Below are 18,300 nucleotides of genomic sequence, written 5' to 3'. Positions count from 1 at the left end.
ACAAGTGCTAATATTATGGGTAGAAGATATGAACAAGAAACGGTTGTCTTTAAATAAAACTGCACTTAAACACAAAGCCTTAAAAATATTTGATTATTTAAAACAAATGGGACAGTCGTCGGCTGATGAAAGCAGTGTTAAATTCGTGGCTAGCAATGGCTGGTTTGAAAAATTCAAAAAATGCCATTCAAACGGCAAGTTTTTCTCTTTTTAGAATCAAATCCCAGTTTTTGTATTAAGTTGGTGTCTCCTATAACGCGATTTCCCACAGCACGGTATTTTCAAGGAACTTATCTACCGCGTTGTAGGAGGCCTACCTGTATATAGAAAAAACCTGTATATAGCAAAACCTGTCCAACGTGGATAGTGTTACCACCCATCCGGTTTTCACCCGGACAGTCTGGGTGAACTATTAATTTTGTCTGGGAATTTCGTGCGCAACCTGTCGCCCCCTTTTTTTGAGCTTCTACTTGTACAAATTGTATACATCTCCAATATCGAATACAGCTAAGTCATCTTCTGTATTTTTTCTTTCTTAATTTAGGTTACTTACATTATTAGATTACTCCTACCCAAGTCTCCCTAGTCACTAACTGTAACTGATTTAGAACCAGCATGCACGTTATTCTTCGCATTGCAAAATGGCATTGCGCATCCGTCAGGAACTTCTGTTCGAACAAACCTGACCTGCCGTCTAGGTCAGCAATTTTGAAAAGGTGACAACACTAAACATGGAAATGGAAAAGAAAATCAGACCACATAATGGAAAATTCAGTATCTGCTTCTATGAAGAACAAAAAATTTTTTGTGTATTTTTAACAGCTGTCTTTACTTAACAGATATGTGATTTAATTATAACAGTTATAAAATTTAACACGTTATTGCTAATGTTAGATTGTATTATTTGTTTAGATGCTTAGCTTAAACTTTTTACATCACATTTTGCTTGATGTGAAAAGTTTAAGCTAAAATAAGATGTAAAATAAAGTCAAAATGTCTGCAGATGAAATGCATATTAAGCTTTTTAAGTTTCATAAAGGATATAATGCTATAGAAACAGTAAAAAATACTCATAGTGTGTATGAGGAGGGTGCTCCTAAATTTCAAATGTATTAAATGTGGCTTTGAGTTTTGTCTGGGAAATTTTGAACTAAAAGATACAAAATCTATAGGGTGCCCAAAAACTGTGGACAAAAAAAATTGCAGATGGAAATTGTTAAAAATAAATACTGTAAATAACAACTCTCAAACTTGCAACACATCTAAGTATATCACAGACATGTATTGTTGAAACACCTCATCCACTTGAAATGGTTGTAAAACATGATGATGATTGTTCTGCATGCATTAATTGAAAAAAACAAACTGGATTGAGTATAATTTTGTCTGACAAAGATAGGCACCTCTAATGCTTCATTTTATATTTAACTAGCTGTTACCTGCAACTTCGCACGTAGAGGTTTTGCAAGCAAACCCCATTTATATTCAGTATTTCAACAACCATAGTAATTGTTATATAACACCTACCGCTAAGACTGAAGAGAATTGCCGAGAATCAAACGAACTGTTTTCAATTTGATCAATTTTTGGGAACGTTTACAATCATTCTATAATCGAATCAATATTCAATAACAAATTCAAATTTAAAACAGTTTGAGCATTTGGTTAAAAAATCAAAATATATAAAAATATTTATAACAATGTCTGAAATGTTATCAATTTAATACATCTAAGTACTCAATGAAAATTAAACGTAGTTGAAAACAAAAAAGCGCATCTAAAATAGTACAGTAGAAGCTGTTCTTCCAGTTAAGCCTTAATCTGCTCCCTCTCCCCCCGCAGAGGAATTTCGAAAAATCCGTTCTTAGTGTGCATTCCCATGGCATACCCTACTAAAACGCAGATAAAAACAAAAAATTGCATCTGAAATAGTACAGTAGAAGCCGTTCTTCCAGTTAAGACTTAATCCACTTCCTCTCCCCCCGCAGAGGAATTTCAAAAAATCCCTTCTTAGTTTGCGTTTTCATGATGTACCCTGTGTACCAAATTTCACTTTAGGTTCAGCAGTTTGCTCTGGGCAATGATGAATCAGTCAGTCAGGACAAGCAATTTTATATATTTAGATAAGTGATATGCCAAACATGTTTGCAGGATGGGTTTGGCCCAGGAACCTTAGCCTTCTAGAAAGGATAAATAAACATGTATCTAATGATTGCTAGTTTTTGAATATTTCTGACAATATCAGTTTTTATTACTAAAAATTTCAGTTAATTAATTAAATCGGTAAATTTCTATGCTGCTAAGTCATTATTTGTATTTATGGTAAGTGATTTGTAAATGTTGATAAAAAGACCAATTTTCAGTTGAAATTGTCGCAAGATGTGGAAGAGAGTGGGGATGTGACAATTTATTTAAGTATCATGGTCAGTTACAAACACACACAAATAGCTTGACCTAAATGTAAAAGGCTAAACTTTTGACAATTTTCGGCCTCTTGAAAAGAGGGAAAAAAGGGGATAATCAACTGACTTTGACAACATGAGATATACAATAGGATTAATGTATGTATTTATATGCATTAATCCTATTGTATAACATCTTTTATATGCTAAGAAAGAAGAAGATTAATTCTATTATTTTGGAAAGAACAAAGGTTAATTCTATTTTGGAAAGAACAAGGTTAATTCTATTAGTTCATTTCATGCAATGTTATATTACTATATACAAGGTCTGTTCAAAAAGTATCAGACCTTTGGTCGGCAAAAATAAATTTATTGACTTTGAGGTACAAAACCCTAATCCCCTACAAAGTAGTCTCCTTGGTAATGTATACACTTCTCCCAGCGTTCCTGCCATTGCTGGAAACACTGCTGGAACGCATCTCTTGGAATGGCCATCAGCCGGTCCATCGGATTCCGCACGATGTTTTCTCGCGACTAAATTCGGGTTCCTTTTAGCAGCACTTTCAGCTTGGGAAATAGCCAAAGGTCACACGGAGCCGTGTGGAGAGAGTACGGAGCGTGACGAGTATTGTGTTTGGTGACGAAAGCCCGAATCAGATGCGCAGAATGGGCGGATGCATTATCACGATGGAACTGCCAAGTTTTGATCGACCACAGATCCGGTCGTTTGCGTCGCACTGTATCGGAAAGACAACGAAGGACCTCCTGGTAGTACTCCTTTGTGATGGTTTGGCCTTGTGGTGCGTACTCACGACACACCACCCCACGAGAGTCGAAAAAACTGTCAACATGACCTTTGATATTGCTGCGGACCTGCCGCGCTTTTTTTGGCCTCGAGGATCGTCCCCGAAAGCCTGCTGAATCTTGCGAATGGTTTACACTCGGGTATCGCCAAGGTTTTTGGCAAAATTTGATGTAATATCGCTGCTCACGTTGTTCAGTCATTTTCCAGCTTAGTGGAATCCGACGAGAGCGCACTACATGACCTCACTCATAGGCCGATTGCCAACGACTGACGCTTCCTGCAGGCGGGAAAAAATTCAGGGCTGTGCATGACTGTCCCCTCCACAACTCCACCGAAGGAGGCCTCTCGCACATCATTGGTTTACGCGGAAAAAAAAAGGTCCGATACTTTTTGAACAGACCTTGTATTTAATTAAAATCATATCCCACGAACAAATTTATAACTGATATACTGTAGTAAAATATGTTCTTGTAGATCATACATGTTTTTATCTTTACAGGATACAGACGTGCCGTTCGGAGAAAATTGTTTAGTAGTAACAGCGTGGCGGCTTCGGGCGTGTGTTGGCAGTGGGCTGGAGACAAAGCGGGACAATGGTTCATCTTTGATATGGACATAGCCGCCATTATCGAAGATGCTTTCGCTCAGGTAATTTGATTTTTTATCCAAAATAAATTAAGATAATAGCTGTAATTTTTTGTTACATTTTTATTATTGTAATTATATAGATTGTTACGTATAAAATTTGAAAAACTATATTCATAACATTATTTCTAAACACAAATGTATGATGAAGAGTAAGGATATTATGTAACAGTTCCCAATTTAATAACAATAGCATTTTTGGAACATAGTTTTGTTCTTTCACTCATTTACGGAAAATAATAGATTGCATAGTGGACATTATGGACAAAATTTGAAATATTCTGACATATGATAGGTCTATTACAATAAATCACTAAAACACAATGAACCTTTAAGTTTTATTTATTTCACATTATCAGTTAAACAAAGTTTGTAACCTCTTGCAGTTTCTATAACTACTATTCTTTAAAAACACATACAGTATATGTAGTTTGATAGCATCTGGAGACGAAGTGCCTTGACTTCAAAGATGTTAATGTGAAATAAAAAAGACCTTTTAATGAGTTAAAGAACTATACTGTCGTAATTAGTTGAATCTTATAAAATTACAAGGGTCAGTCAAATATAAATTGAGACCAATTTTTCCTGTCAAAAGTATAGCACTCACAAATTCTAGATGTATATCATTGTAAAGAACGGTTATTTCCAAGCAAGTTTGTGAACAGACACATCAATAAGATATTTTTTGACCACTAAGGCACACAAAATAAACTACTAGCCACCTATAGTAAAGGGGAACAAACGCTGTAATTTTGAAATTGTAGCAGTTTACATTGTAGGCAATATTTGTGCCTAATAAAAACTGTACTCTTAAGTTTGACTGCACCCAGTTGTCAGGCAAGGAATAAGCCTGACACCCGGGAAAGACCACCCCAGAAAATTCTGGGGGTTTGTGACATGCCCAGATTCGATCCAAGTTTGTCAGAGCTGTAGGCTGACAACTTAATTGCCTTGGCTGTCCTGCTAGAAATAGGTATTAATTAAGTACTTGTATGATTCATTATGCACAGTGGGCCTAATTGTGTTTGTTCTGGTACAAGTTATTAGTTTATTACAGTCGACCTCCCTATAACACGGATTCCTATAGTTCGGATTCCTATATCATGGCGAAAAAATTGCGACAGTATTCGTACAAACATGCTAAAAAAAACTCCTATAATTTGGTAAAATGTCATCGCCGACTTGTGTCGCGACAGGATTGGTCAAATCTAGATCAATAGCGGATATTGCACAAACCGTTGAGTTTAAATTATCATTTAACATCCATAAAAATTATATTTATATTAATGATGTCTCCAAAGTTCAGCGAATTTTTCGCAAAAAAAATAATTTATCAGAAAGCACGCGAGCGCCATTCAATGACAAGCTCCACGACGAAAACAAGCTTAAGCAATGGCGTAGTCGAACGGTGCACGCTCGGTAAGTAATCCTACAATTTTTTGTTTATAGCATAGTTTATATGGATTATTCCCAAAAAATTATATGTATTTTGAAAATGTTGAGTCAAATTAGTCTAGAATCGATTAATTTTATGGAAGAAATCTTTCAAACAGCCGTAGTCCGTAAATTTCATATGTGCCGGGCTTTGATTGGCTGGATTCTTAGAAAATGGATTCATAAAAACTGGGACATATCTATCGTGTTATGGGTGGGTTGACTGTACTATCATAAGATTGTTTCATTTGATAAACAGACTATTTTCGAGCATCATTAGACATGATCAAGAACATCCTACTGGAATTAAGTTATTATTCTTGTTCTATCAAATAACAATAGTAAGAGAGCCTTGCTAATGAAGGCGATAGTATTTTTATTAAATCCATTTAATTCTTATTTTAGATGGTGTGCCATTGTTTAACTTAAAATTTTAGCCTGCATGTTGCTGTTTTTTTAAAAATTTAAAGTAAATGATTATATACAGAGAGAACAGTTTTATTAAAATAAAAAAGAATTGTTTGAAATCGCTAACAAGTAATTTAAAAATGAGCATCTATTTTATTTTAATGGCAATTTGTGAAAGAAAGTTTTTGTTTTTTTTTGTCTAAAGTGAAAAGAGAACTTGAAAGAAAAGATTGATATACAAATTTAAGATTTTCATAGCATGTTTCTGATGGTTAAAAAAGGTTTTTAGTACATATTTCAATCTTCATAGTAAGACAAGATTATCTGTGGCAGTTACATTCAGGATAATTGCAGCAGAGTTTATTTAGAACGTCCAAAAGTAGTAGTTACCATAGTTATGATAATGTAATGCAGATACGTGATCTGACAGTCGTGTTATAAGTTAGTTTAATCATAAATCTGATATAGTACGTGTCTGTGAATGAAAGTAAGATGCCAGATGGTAAAAACTTTTATACTGGGTGATAGTGAACCAGTAATCAATGCCAGTATTGATAAAAACAGCATATGCATTAATTTAATAGCCATTTATTATAGAAAATATGAGGTTATGCTTACGGTTACACAACTGGCAGCATAGTCACATTTGAGGCCACGGATGGTTTAAGAAATGATTGTCGTTACTTTTAAGTCTTACGTTGAGCGTATCCGTATTAATAGCAAGACGATGTCAACAACTTTGCGTAACGAGTGATATTTTATTATGCCTCTTATTTTCAAAAAATAGGATGAGTAGGATTGTTTTAAGTTGTTAGTCTTTTGTGCAATTTTAAAAACTTGCAACAGCACTGAAAGATTATGGGATCTTTGATAATCGTAAATTAATGCAAACCATGAAATTTGGAATAATTAGCAACTTGAGTGGCAGTGGCTGTCCATAAAATAGTCATGGGGTGGAAGTTAATCTCTTGTCGGCAACTGGAATTTGAAATTTCTTAACACCACCATACAAAGGCTATCAGATGTGTGCACATCGCAAAATTTCGTTGTCAGAACAAATTACATCAGATCTTTGTGAATTTGCAGTTCGTCAAGAGCAACTTGTTGCAGGCTCTCCTTGCTAGTTATTGTTTATAATAATGGAATTATGATTACAGCAAAGATACCAAACAGGCCAAATTCAAGATTTTGTAATCAAATAGTTTGATTAATGAGAATGACAATGTAATTTGAAAATGACAATGATCTTGTCATTTTCTTGATCAATAAAAAGATTTTTTTTAGGGTATTTTAATAGAGATTATTTTGCTCTTACTGTTTTTAAGTGCAAACTGTAAGCAAAAGTTTATTAAATTAGCAAGGAAGGTACTCAAAATTTCTTATTGTTTTCAGGGTCTTGGCTTCATTGACTTAAGCAAAATTTCCAGTAGCTATTCTTACAGTATCAATTTTAAAACCATGTCTCAGAAGAGTACTCGTACCGGTTTTGAACGACCCGTCAGGCGGACAGTCTCTTCCCCCTATCCATTGGTCAGGCACGCGACGAAATCCTCCACAGTCTCCACAGATGTTGGTTCGCCACCAAAGTCTCCCGTCTGTACTGACTCTCCTCCGGCAAAGAACACGAGATCGAAGAGTCAGAAGAAGAGCCTAATGAAACATTTTTCTAATTTTGCCAATAAGATTGTGAAATTGGCATCGACTGGTGAAGATGATTCCATCGACGGAGACGCGGAGAGATCCATCTCTGATAGAAGTGTTGACGGTGCGTCCAATAGCACTTCGGAAATTCTTCCTCTCTGCGACAAGAAAACCACTAACTCTAGGTAACCTTTTATTAACAATTTTATACTTTAAGTTTTAAATTTAAAAAAAAAAACCTAGAACACATTTGTTTTATTTATTTTTTATTGTGTTATGTGGAAACGTTTAGTCTCAATCAAACTTTTCCTGATGTAACTAAAATAAATAAAATCTTTTAGAAAAGAAGCCAGAGGAAGAAAAAAATCAAAAGCGCAAAGTAAAGGTTAGTTAATTGACATGTAATTTAAATAAGATTCAAGCTTTTTTTTTTTTATCTTTGTTTTAATTGTTAAATTTCAGCCGGACCATCAAACAGTAAATCATTAAAAACTCAGTCGAAAGACTTTCCAAATGTGCCGTATCGTCACTCATTTTTTGCTGGTGAAGTAAAACCGGTACCAGGTATTAAGCCACCAAAGACTACAAGAAGCAATTCGACCTCCGAAGACCTGTCGTCGGGTACATTTTTTTTCTTTTTTGCAAAAATAGGTTGAAGTAGATTTACTTTATGTTAATTTTCTCTTCTGGTTTAAGGTAAAATAGATGGAGAGGAGGTGATTGGGCAGTTCGCTTCCGTTCAGGATCCTAATGGCACGACAGAGGTGAGTAAACGTTACTCCCCAAAATAACTTTGTAAGAGTTAAATCTAATGTTTTCCAAATTTTAGGAATGCATCATCTGCTGTGAAAATCTGTCCGTCCATTCGCCTTACGACAACACGGGTTTAGTCATCACACTACGTTCCTGTCTTCACACTTTTCACAAAGCGTGCCTCAAAGCTATGTATAACAGTGGAACTCAGGTATGGAATTTTTAATATTATACAAATTGTTACTGCATTTATTGGTGTAACTATTTTACTAGATGTTCTTTTATAATGGAAAAATAAGAACCGAACCCACTCTCGGCAGAAAGAATAATTACTAAAATCATCACGAGAGAGATTTATTTGGAACACACTAACATTTTCAGTCTAATACATAGTACCAAAAGTATGGCACCTGAGGATAGGCTATGCATTAGGCTGAAAATATTAGTGTAGCATCCGAAGGTATTTTAATATGTTTAATTACATCTCTCCATTTTATTTTTCCTGCTGTTATGTATATAACATATACTGAAAATATAGTAATACTGTTAATTTGTCTGGGATTTTTAAAATCTTGATGCTTTGCTCTGAGCAGGACACAAACACACAATTGCCACTTACCATGTGGACATGTTGCTAATTACAGCACCCGAGTCCCCAGTCCAAACTCCTCGTCTAGATACATATAATCCATTGTCGTTGGCATATGTTTAAATTTAGCTATTACATATGTACTGTACTGTACATTGGGTTTGTAGATGCTGGTTTGCATGTGCATTATACACGTTTCTGAAATAGATGCCATGAAAGGCAATCTTTATCACGAGGAAGACTGATTTTTTTGCTGAATTAAGCCTTTGTTCTTATTAAATTTTCAATTACACAATGCATATAATCTTTATATCCTAAACATCCCAAAGCCTGATGTATTGATACTAATCCAACCTCTTGCCATATTCAAATCCAAATTACTCATTAACAATTAGAAACTAATAGTCCGATTTAATTATGGCAAGAGTTTGGATTGATTTTAAGGGACTCGAGTGTGAACCCTTGCCAGGTCGAGTTAAATTACAGAATATACAAAGTTAAGTAAATGCAGCTTTGAAAAACTTCTTACTTAAAAAACAAACTCAAATATTAAAGTGCAAAAGACATGAGGAAAATGTAGAAATACACTAAACAGTATGCTTTACAATTTCCACTTTGACAGAAGCTTCTGAACTGTACAAAATCATACAACTTACACACCAAAGCAAACTGAATCATTTTTGAAAAAAAAAAAAAAAGTCTTTAAAATCACCAGACACTAATTTATGTCTCAAGAAAATTTACCATGGTTCTGTTTTATTTCACTCTGGTGGTACATATAGACTCCACATATTGCATGCGTAAGAAAATGTCGGATGAGGTGTGATCAACAGACAGATTTTTTCGTGCATGGTGTTGTCAAATTTGCTACTGAATTTGCTTCCAGTTATGCAAAGTTACATTGAGGGCTACCGTACTGTTTTTTTTTTTTTGGTCAATTTGCTTATGTGCATCTTACATGATACCAATTGTTTATGCTCAATAAAATCATACTCTTATAGAGTAGCCTGTTATTCCAGAGAATCTTCAACTACAATATAGTAAACCTGACTTATTGTTAGTATATCCTAAAAATAAGTAGATTTTTCCCATAACAATTTACAGAAGTATATTCTACTTATATATCTGTAATCTCTCGCAGAATGCACTAGGGGTATCTGTAGCAATGATTTTCAGATATTATTTAAATGAATGGTATAATTTATTTATTAGCAGTATATATTTTTATTTGTAATGGGAATTTATTATCTATACCACGGAATGACACCGCTGCTGCTAGTACCGTAGATCAGCGGTCCCCAACCTTTTTATCGTTGCAGACCGGTCAACATTTGATAACTTCATCGCGGCACACTGAGGGGGGACGTTGATTGTTTATATTTTAGATTGATTTAATAATTTTAACTGTATTTAAACGTGCCTTCAAAATAAAATACAATTACACCAAAAAATGAATATAATGTGATTTAACATTTTAACTCACTAGAATGCTAAATCAATGAGAACCCTGAGCTTGTTTCTTTGCAACGAGACAGTTCCATCTGGGGGTAATACAAGACAATGACACTCGAAGTATGTTTCTTGTGTCCAGTTTATTCCATTGTTCCATCTTCTATTAAAAGTCGCACAAACCCGAGACAAATACACCATAGTAAATAAAATGGAAATAATTTAATGTTCCTTGGGCGGCCCAGGGGTTGAGGACCGTTACGTGCAATTAACAAGATGCTTAACAATCTATTAGACTGTGAAATCGAGATGGAATGGTCCAATAAATCTGGAACTCAAATGTTTTGTGAATTTTAATATCTGTAGTAAGTGTGAGCATAACATGGGCATTTGTGTATATGCGATGTTAGTATGTAATTTATGCATACTATATTTTACATTGAGAGCGTACCATGCTCACGCTTGTGACAATTTGCAGTGTTTAAGGTGTGGAAAATTACTTTCCCAATTATACAGACTTCAAATTGTTACCATTTTTGTTTATTATGCCCCAATTATTGTTAATTTTAAGGCAGTGGCAGGATAAAATAATTTGAAATTTTAAAAGGACATGCTTCACTAATTTATTAAGTCAAATACTACTTCCTCAAAATACAATGGTTAACAAAAATTTGTGCATCCAGATAACTGCAGGCAGAGTTTTGCATTAATTGCACAATCTGTTTTGGTTATGTGATGTTGCACCTGGGTAATGCCACGAAAGTGCCTTAAAGTTCTGCATACTTATTGTTTGAACATTAGGAATGCCGTGTCCCTACTGCCAGAATGACGATCAAAGATGCCACCTTGTACAGTGGCTCCCGTACCTTCACTAGTTTTGTCCTCAGTGTCATACATACCACAACAGTTTGCTTAGAAATGTCTGACATATTCACCTTCTTGGCCTGCCTGATCTCCAGATATGGGAGGGATCAGGAGCAAAATTTGCAATGTCTGTAGAAGTTTGTGTTGCAGGATGGCAGCATCTATATTCCTTCATGTACAACATCTATCTAGGCAAGGTACTAAAAGGTTCCTATAAATTGCATCATTGTTCCATTACAAATTGTCTCTCTTGCTATATTGTAATCACTTATTACAACATGATCAGTTATAAGTGCCATTATAGTCTCTGCCATGATGCATGTTTTTGTCAACAATTAATAAATTTTTATGCATAAATATAGTTTCAAAATTAATTTTATCGATTACTGAGTTTTAATGTTTTCTACAGGACGGTCACCTACAGTGTCCAACCTGCAAGACCATTTACGGTATAAAACGAGGCAACCAACCTCGGGGAACCATGGACTTTCACGTCATACCCTGCTCCTTACCCGGGTATCCCGAATGTGACACCATCTCCATCATCTACAACATTCCGCCCGGCATACAGGGACCGGAGCACATTCATCCCGGCAGAAGATACACCGCCAGAGGATTTCCGCGGGTCTGTTACTTACCAAATAACAAAAAAGGCAGAAAGGTATTTAATTAATTAGTATGATGATAATTAAAAATGCAATTAAAATAATATTCATTATTATTAAAAGTCGTTATCTTAATCAGGTGCTGAGTCTCCTGGTTAAGGCTTGGGAAAGACGTCTCATCTTCACGGTCGGTTCTTCGGCCACCACGGGGGAAGACGACACAGTCACGTGGAACGAGATCCATCACAAGACCGAACTTTCCTCCAACTATTCGGGACACGGTTGGCCGGACGTGCAGTATCTGGACAACGTCCTGGCAGAACTGGCTCTGCAGGGCGTCACGGAATAGACTATGTCTTATCTAAACTCCCGGCCACTGCACCGTTGTATATATATTTTTCTTTGTTCACCGAGGCCACGATTTGTAGCGGAAATCACTACAATTTAAATTTGTGCACATAAGAGACCACTAGGCATTCACAGTTACATTTGTATTCTTTGTTACTACCTGTTTGCATGTTCACTAAAACTGGACTTTCAACTGTGTTTAAAAATTACAGAATGTGACTTTATCAGTGTTGCAATAAAGATTATTATTTTAAAATTATTATATTTGCTTATCTGTCAAACAATGATGATTGTTCGACAGATAATTGATACAAATCGAACTTTGTTTCCTTTCATAAACTTTACACACTGTGATAATGCCATCAACAACCGGCATCCACTCTGTCTTCTGTCGCTTACCTGTTCAAACTGCTTGTAGAATTTAGTTGTAAGATGGACGGAAGCAACCTCTACTGTCAAACGCCACTCATCGAAAGCCTCCCACTATCCAAACTAGCGGGTAGAGAAGTGTATTTGAAACTGGAAAATGCGCAACCCACCTCTTCCTTTAAACAACGAGGCCTGAGTTTCAGAGCGTTGGAGGTAATTGTTGTTGGATTTTCGTACAGAGAAGCGTGTTGTAACTAATTCTCGGGGTTATAGATTTTTAAGGAGGGCTATAGAGACGTAGTGATTGCTTCCGGAGGAAATGCTGGTATGGCTATGGCCTACTGCGCCAGGAAACTAGGGATGGGAGCCACCATAGTCGTACCGGAAGCCACCACGATGGCGACGAGAACGAAATTAGAGCAGCAGGGCGCCAGGCTACGTATTCACGGAAGTAACTGGACCGAAACGGACAAGATGGCATTGCAGATAGCCAAAGAAACAGGTCAGAAATGTCGTCGTAATAAGAAACGAGAATCATCAACGATGATGGCTCTCGTAAAGTTTCGTATTGTGAATTTGTTTTTTACTTTTAGGAGCATTCTACATTCATCCTTTTCATCCCACCATCTGGTGAGTTTTAACAATTTTCTATAAACTAACATCCAAATTTAAATTGTGAAATTTACTATGATATTTCCAGGAAGGGAAATGCTGTAATCGTCAGTGAAATTTATCAGGATATTCCTTCTAAACCATCGCTCATAGTGACCTGCGTGGGAGGAGGCGGACTCCTCTGTGGCATAGTGGAAGGATTGAGAGACGTCGGTTGGGATAACGTGCCGATCGTCGCCATGGAAACTAGAGGTGCAGAGAGTTACAACGCGTCTATCAAAGCCGGTAAATTGGTTACGCTGCCAAAAATTACGAGGTATGTGAAATTTAGCCTTAAGCTTACCGTCGCCTCAGTCAAATTAGAATGTAATAGAAATGCACTCGNATAAAAAACTAGAAATGTGCCATTATAAGCTGGGAGGACAAGCAATAGCGTAGTAACTTTGACACAACTTCCGAGACAGATGCAGTGGTAACCAGTAACACTTGACGTACGAGAGTGTTCAAAGCCGGTAAATTGGTTACGCTGCCAAAAATTACGAGGTATGTGAAATTTAGCCTTAAGCTTACCGTCGCCTCAGTCAAATTAGAATGTAATAGAAATGCACTCGTTTTGCAGTATCGCAACAACTCTGGGAGCCTGTACGGTCTGTCCGAAATCTTTTGAGTACGCAAGCATCCACAAGATAATATCTGAAGTCACTGATGATGCCAGAGCGGTGTCCTCATGCCTAAAATTTGCAGGTAGGTCACAGACTTGAAGTCTCTATAAATGCAATTTTATTTTTTACAAAGAATTTTGCATCTTTAGATGATCACAAAATGTTGGTGGAACCCTCGTGTGGCGCATCGCTCTCTGCCGTGTATGACGGCTTCGTGTCTGACCTAATTGCAAATGGCCAGCTGAAAAGAGAGGGTCCGGTCGTGGTGGTGGTGTGCGGAGGAAACGACGTGAGCCTTAATCTGTTAGAAAAATGGAAAAGCCGGTTTTTGAATAATGTGTAATGAACAAATGTACAAAAACACACAATAAAATATTTTTTTTGTTAATTTATATTTCGTGTAATTTCATTATACAGTGGTGCCTTGTATAACGGATGCTGCGAACAACGGACTTTCTGCAAATGATGTTTCCACTCTTTTGCCGTCGCCAATGACAATCTGCTATTTTTATAATATACTAATAATATATTCTAATAATAGGCCAAGAGGATCAATGATCTCTACAATGACACCCTTGCCCGTCATTTTCGACAGGTGTTGACGAAGAGAGAGAAACAGACCACCTTGGACATGTTTTTCAAGAAGCCAGCTGCCAAAAAACAAAGGATGGAACAAGAGGAGTTGACCCTGCAAGCTCCGGTAGCCTCTCCTGAATCTGACTCCGATTAAAAAACAATAAAAAGAGACCTGCTGCAATGTGTAAAAAGTCTGTATCTGTATGAATGTGTGAAGAAAGTGTTCCTCCACCTCCTCCTCACAACATCTGACTACCCGGCATAATTGGTGACTGTCCCATTTTCATTTTTTTTATGGTACGGTTATTTTATGCTGCGGAACGAATTATATGTTTTAACATGTATTTCTATGGGAAAATGTGTTTCGTATAACGGACGTGCACCTGGAACGGATTAAGTACGTTATACGAGGCTCCACTGTACTAGACAATAGATTTGTTAGTCAGATAAAAACACATGTATCTGGTTAGTATTATGCAGAGCAAACACTAATGGCCCAGAGGCCCAATGTATGAAACCAAACTGGTTCTGGCATAACCTGTGTTGAGAAGACTTCCATCACAGGAACATTAATAAGATTGCCTAATACCTATTGACACTTACAGCAACCAGGCATCGGTCTAATGCAGTGTCACTGCACTGTCAAATTAAGGTTGTTGCCGTAGTCTGTTGCCTGGTCAAAGTATTTCATGCAACAATGTATTATCACCATTTAATATTTAGACACACAAACATACCAAAGATTTACATTGATAAATGAAAGAATTCAATCTTCTGAAGATTGTCACTTCCATTTGGCAGTGTTGTCATTCAAATTCAACACACACACAATTTTAAAAATCTATTCACGACAAACTTATTTGTGTCGATTTTGTTTGGCATGCAAATCAAGGGCAGAAAGCGGAGAAAATATCGCATTGCCGACATTGTTTCCGGAAATTTATTTTGAAAATCACGACACATTCCGACATTTTTGTGATGGCCGAAAACCTTCGGCCAGGTTGGAGTGACAGATGTTACAAGAATTCTGCAGTGTTTAAATTTGGTTTTATGTAATAAAATAATTTGATTTTCTGTTTCTTTGAAGTTATCAATAAATGCATGAAGCAAGCATCTGAAACAATTGGCTGTTGTCTTGTTTTAAAGACAACACTGCCATTTTGCTAAGCAAAATGTGTTTTTGGCATTTGTTAGTGAAAGCATACACAAACTAAGCCTGTTATATACGACCACATAGACTGGTCCATGCAAATTATCGAGGTATCTTCAGGTATTTCCCGCGTAAATTTTGTACCAAATAGCCATACAAGCGACAAATACTCGACACTTGGCATTACTTAACGTTAATGCACAGCAAGGTATAAGAAAAATGATGGGGGGTGATCTGCTGGGAGGCTCTCCTACAGAAATGTTTGACACGCAGAATCCCGAGAAATTCTGCACGTCCAAGAAAAACTAGGCATCTGGTTTTTAGAAATTCTGTTCAGATAATGGCAAAAAATCTTTAGAGCCTCACAGATATGACCCATTCGGTTTTGCCAACTTTCGCTTTTTAAACTTTCCAAACAAAATTTAAATTATCGGACTGCCGATAAATGCACAAGGCTTTACATTTCATAGACCGATAAGATTTCCAAAATAAACTGTTAATTACACGCGGCACTGGAGAGATTATACTCCAACGGGGAAAACAAAACACCGGTGGAAATAATTGTAATGATGTAAAATGTTGGTTCGTGCAAAAAAACTTCTAGTATTATAGACTTAAAACTAGTTCTGTTTTCATTTCTGCAGTAAAAATTATCTACAGTTTTCTATTTTTCGACAAAAATTAGAGGATCTGTTTGGGCATTTGTCACAAGGTGTGAAAATAGTTTGTACCGTCAAAATTTCTGTCTTTGCATTCACGGTCACATGGAAATAGCAGGTTTTATTTCTTCATTGGTAGCTAAATGGCAATGACGACAAACCTCCCACCTGAATGTCCACAGAAAATCTGCGGTCTTGTTAGGATGTTGATAATTACGGAAGAATTTTCCTGCTAAAAATCGACCGCTAGGACTTTTGTGAGATTACTTTTCTACTCATTGCACCTCAACTATCCCATATTAATGCATCGTTAGCAGACTGGTGTTGGATCTAGATTACTACTACGTACAGACAAAATTATTGTGGACATTTTAAAATAAACTAATTCCATGCTTAATGAGTTTCTAAAATTTCCATTATTTTATGTAGTAAAATCAAAAACGAACTAGACATTTAGCATAGGTTCTATTATATGAGGCATGGTCAATAAAAAACTACAAATGTGCCATTATAAGCTGGGAGGACAAGCAATAGCGTAGTAACTTTGACACAACTTCCGAGACAGATGCAGTGGTAACCAGTAACACTTGACGTACGAGAGTGTAAGATGACGGACCAAGAAAATGACACTACACTGCTCTTGTTTTGTGCACAGTTATCTGATTTTATGCAAAACAAATTGGCACGTGCAGGTATAGTAAGAAGACGACTAAGTGAATTGCACGTGGGTGTACGAGTAAAGTTGTAAGTTTCCAAAAACAGCTATGGTTCTGTGGAAGATTCTCCATGGACCATGGTGGATGCCATGGATAATCCACAGAACCATGGCTGTTTTTGAAAATTTACAACTTTACTCGTACACCCACATACAATTCACGTAGTCATATTTTTACTATACCTGCCCTTGCAAATTTATTCCAAGTGATTTTGCATAAAATCAGACAACACTACTGCTCTTGCTTTGAGTATAGTCATTTTCTCAGTCCACGGTCTTACAATCTTGCAAGTAAAATGTTTCCAGTCATAGTTACCAAGCCTCTGACTCGAAAGTTTCATGTGTCAAAATTACTACACTATTGCTCCTTTTCCCGACTTTTAATTACACTTTTCTGGTTTTATACCGAATGCATCTTGTATGACACAATCTTACCCTGCACCGCTTTTAAATCAAATTCCTCCCAATCTAAATATTCATCCTAGTACACCTAAAGATAATGTCAAAAAGTCTTCAACTGCTATTGCCACCAGAGTTTCTGCTCTTCTGTTTGTTGGAACCCACATCTCCGATTCCTTGTTCCAGCAAAAAGCTAGATGCATGGGAGCAAAACCAGGAGAGTAAGGAGAACGAAAAGCACTCTCATTCTTCCAGTTTGATATTGGCCCTATCGGAAAACACCCGCCAGAAGCCAAGGCGACCAAAGCACTTAAAAAGACGCCACATAAATCTTCTCAGATTGCGTCGACACCCACGAATGCATAATTGCTAAAGGTACCTATTTCGAAGATACTCTTCCATATACAACTTATATTAATACAAGAAGTCGTATTAAAGATTTTCTATATGCAGGAATAAGTTGTGTTATAGTGCCAACAACTTAAAAGTACTTCAAAACGTCTCGTGCAACTCCAACAGGCTGGATAAAAAGTCTCATCGAGCAGTGGGAGATTGCCACTCTAAATGACATCAAAAAATCCTTGTAAGTCAATTAATGTGCAGGCATCTGACGATTACATTATCCATGTGTGATTCTGTTAGCTATGAGTTCTTCATTCTCACCATTTCGGTAAGTCTCCTATTTATATTTTGGATTTATAGTTATCATTCCACCGATATTTTTGACTAGAACATCATTTTAAAACTCCCCTCTATTTTGTTTTATTTTCAAAGGGGGAAAAAAATCAAGAATTGCCACTGATGAGACAGTGTACTTAAAATAAGCAGTTTATAAAATAGGTTTGATTGGTTTCTCTTGACACATTCAACTGTAAAATTACAAATAATAACTATTGAGTGAACTGTATATTTGTAATAAGTTTGCAATGTCTAGTATGTAACTTTATGGAAGATTTTCATACAATTTTTTGAAAAATCAATAGTTACACTTTATCTAAATTTTTATATAAATTATTTTGAGACGTGTACGTGAAAAATAAATTTGTCATATTGTATACAATTTATGGTAGAAACCAACATAACTCTGGTAGAATTTGTGATGTCGGCATGCTTCCAATGGCCACTAGCAATGTAAATTTGTCTCACGTGACCCAATGTTTTGACTCTATACCACAAGGTATTTTAATGTGACGGAAAACTCAAAAGTAGGCTGAC

The 18,300-nt window shown here is 36.3% G+C and overlaps 2 protein-coding genes across 2 annotated transcripts in view; both read left to right on the top strand.

The window, feature by feature from the left end:
- The window catches only part of LOC111629252 (E3 ubiquitin-protein ligase DTX4-like), a 23,972-nt gene extending 11,714 nt beyond the window's left edge, over positions 1 to 12,258 (top strand). Inside the window, exons 2-9 of the mRNA XM_023373137.1 lie at positions 3,707 to 3,855; positions 7,087 to 7,520; positions 7,677 to 7,720; positions 7,798 to 7,956; positions 8,032 to 8,099; positions 8,165 to 8,299; positions 11,400 to 11,651; positions 11,735 to 12,258. Coding sequence (XP_023228905.1) covers positions 3,707 to 3,855; positions 7,087 to 7,520; positions 7,677 to 7,720; positions 7,798 to 7,956; positions 8,032 to 8,099; positions 8,165 to 8,299; positions 11,400 to 11,651; positions 11,735 to 11,944 — 1,451 coding nt within the window. The 3' untranslated portion in view covers positions 11,945 to 12,258. The remainder of the gene's footprint in view (positions 1 to 3,706; positions 3,856 to 7,086; positions 7,521 to 7,676; positions 7,721 to 7,797; positions 7,957 to 8,031; positions 8,100 to 8,164; positions 8,300 to 11,399; positions 11,652 to 11,734) is intronic.
- An 81-nt stretch (positions 12,259 to 12,339) lies between these two features.
- On the top strand, positions 12,340 to 13,978 carry LOC111629262 (serine dehydratase-like). The gene is made up of 6 exons (XM_023373147.1): positions 12,340 to 12,525; positions 12,586 to 12,814; positions 12,906 to 12,942; positions 13,013 to 13,240; positions 13,544 to 13,668; positions 13,736 to 13,978. Exons 1-6 carry the CDS (start codon positions 12,376 to 12,378, stop codon positions 13,927 to 13,929), a joined length of 963 nt encoding a protein of 320 aa, XP_023228915.1. The 5' UTR covers positions 12,340 to 12,375; the 3' UTR covers positions 13,930 to 13,978.
- Positions 13,979 to 18,300: the final 4,322 nt, after the last annotated feature.

This window comes from Centruroides sculpturatus, unplaced genomic scaffold (genome assembly GCF_000671375.1).
Source record: "Centruroides sculpturatus isolate CEXI.00-Female unplaced genomic scaffold, Cexi_2.0 scaffold51, whole genome shotgun sequence".
Lineage (NCBI taxonomy): Eukaryota > Metazoa > Arthropoda > Arachnida > Scorpiones > Buthidae > Centruroides > Centruroides sculpturatus.
Note: the sequence above shows the minus strand (reverse complement) of the source record. Positions and strands in the feature narration are given on the sequence as shown.

Bases quoted from the DNA above. Each gene is read 5' to 3' on its own strand.
- LOC111629262 (XM_023373147.1), top strand. From the start codon at position 12,376: ATGGACGGAAGCAACCTCTACTGTCAAACGCCACTCATCGAAAGCCTC. The intron at 12,815-12,905 runs GTCAGAAATGTC...TTTTACTTTTAG, and splicing joins GCAGATAGCCAAAGAAACAG to GAGCATTCTACATTCATCCT. The intron at 12,943-13,012 runs GTGAGTTTTAAC...TGATATTTCCAG, and splicing joins CCTTTTCATCCCACCATCTG to GAAGGGAAATGCTGTAATCG.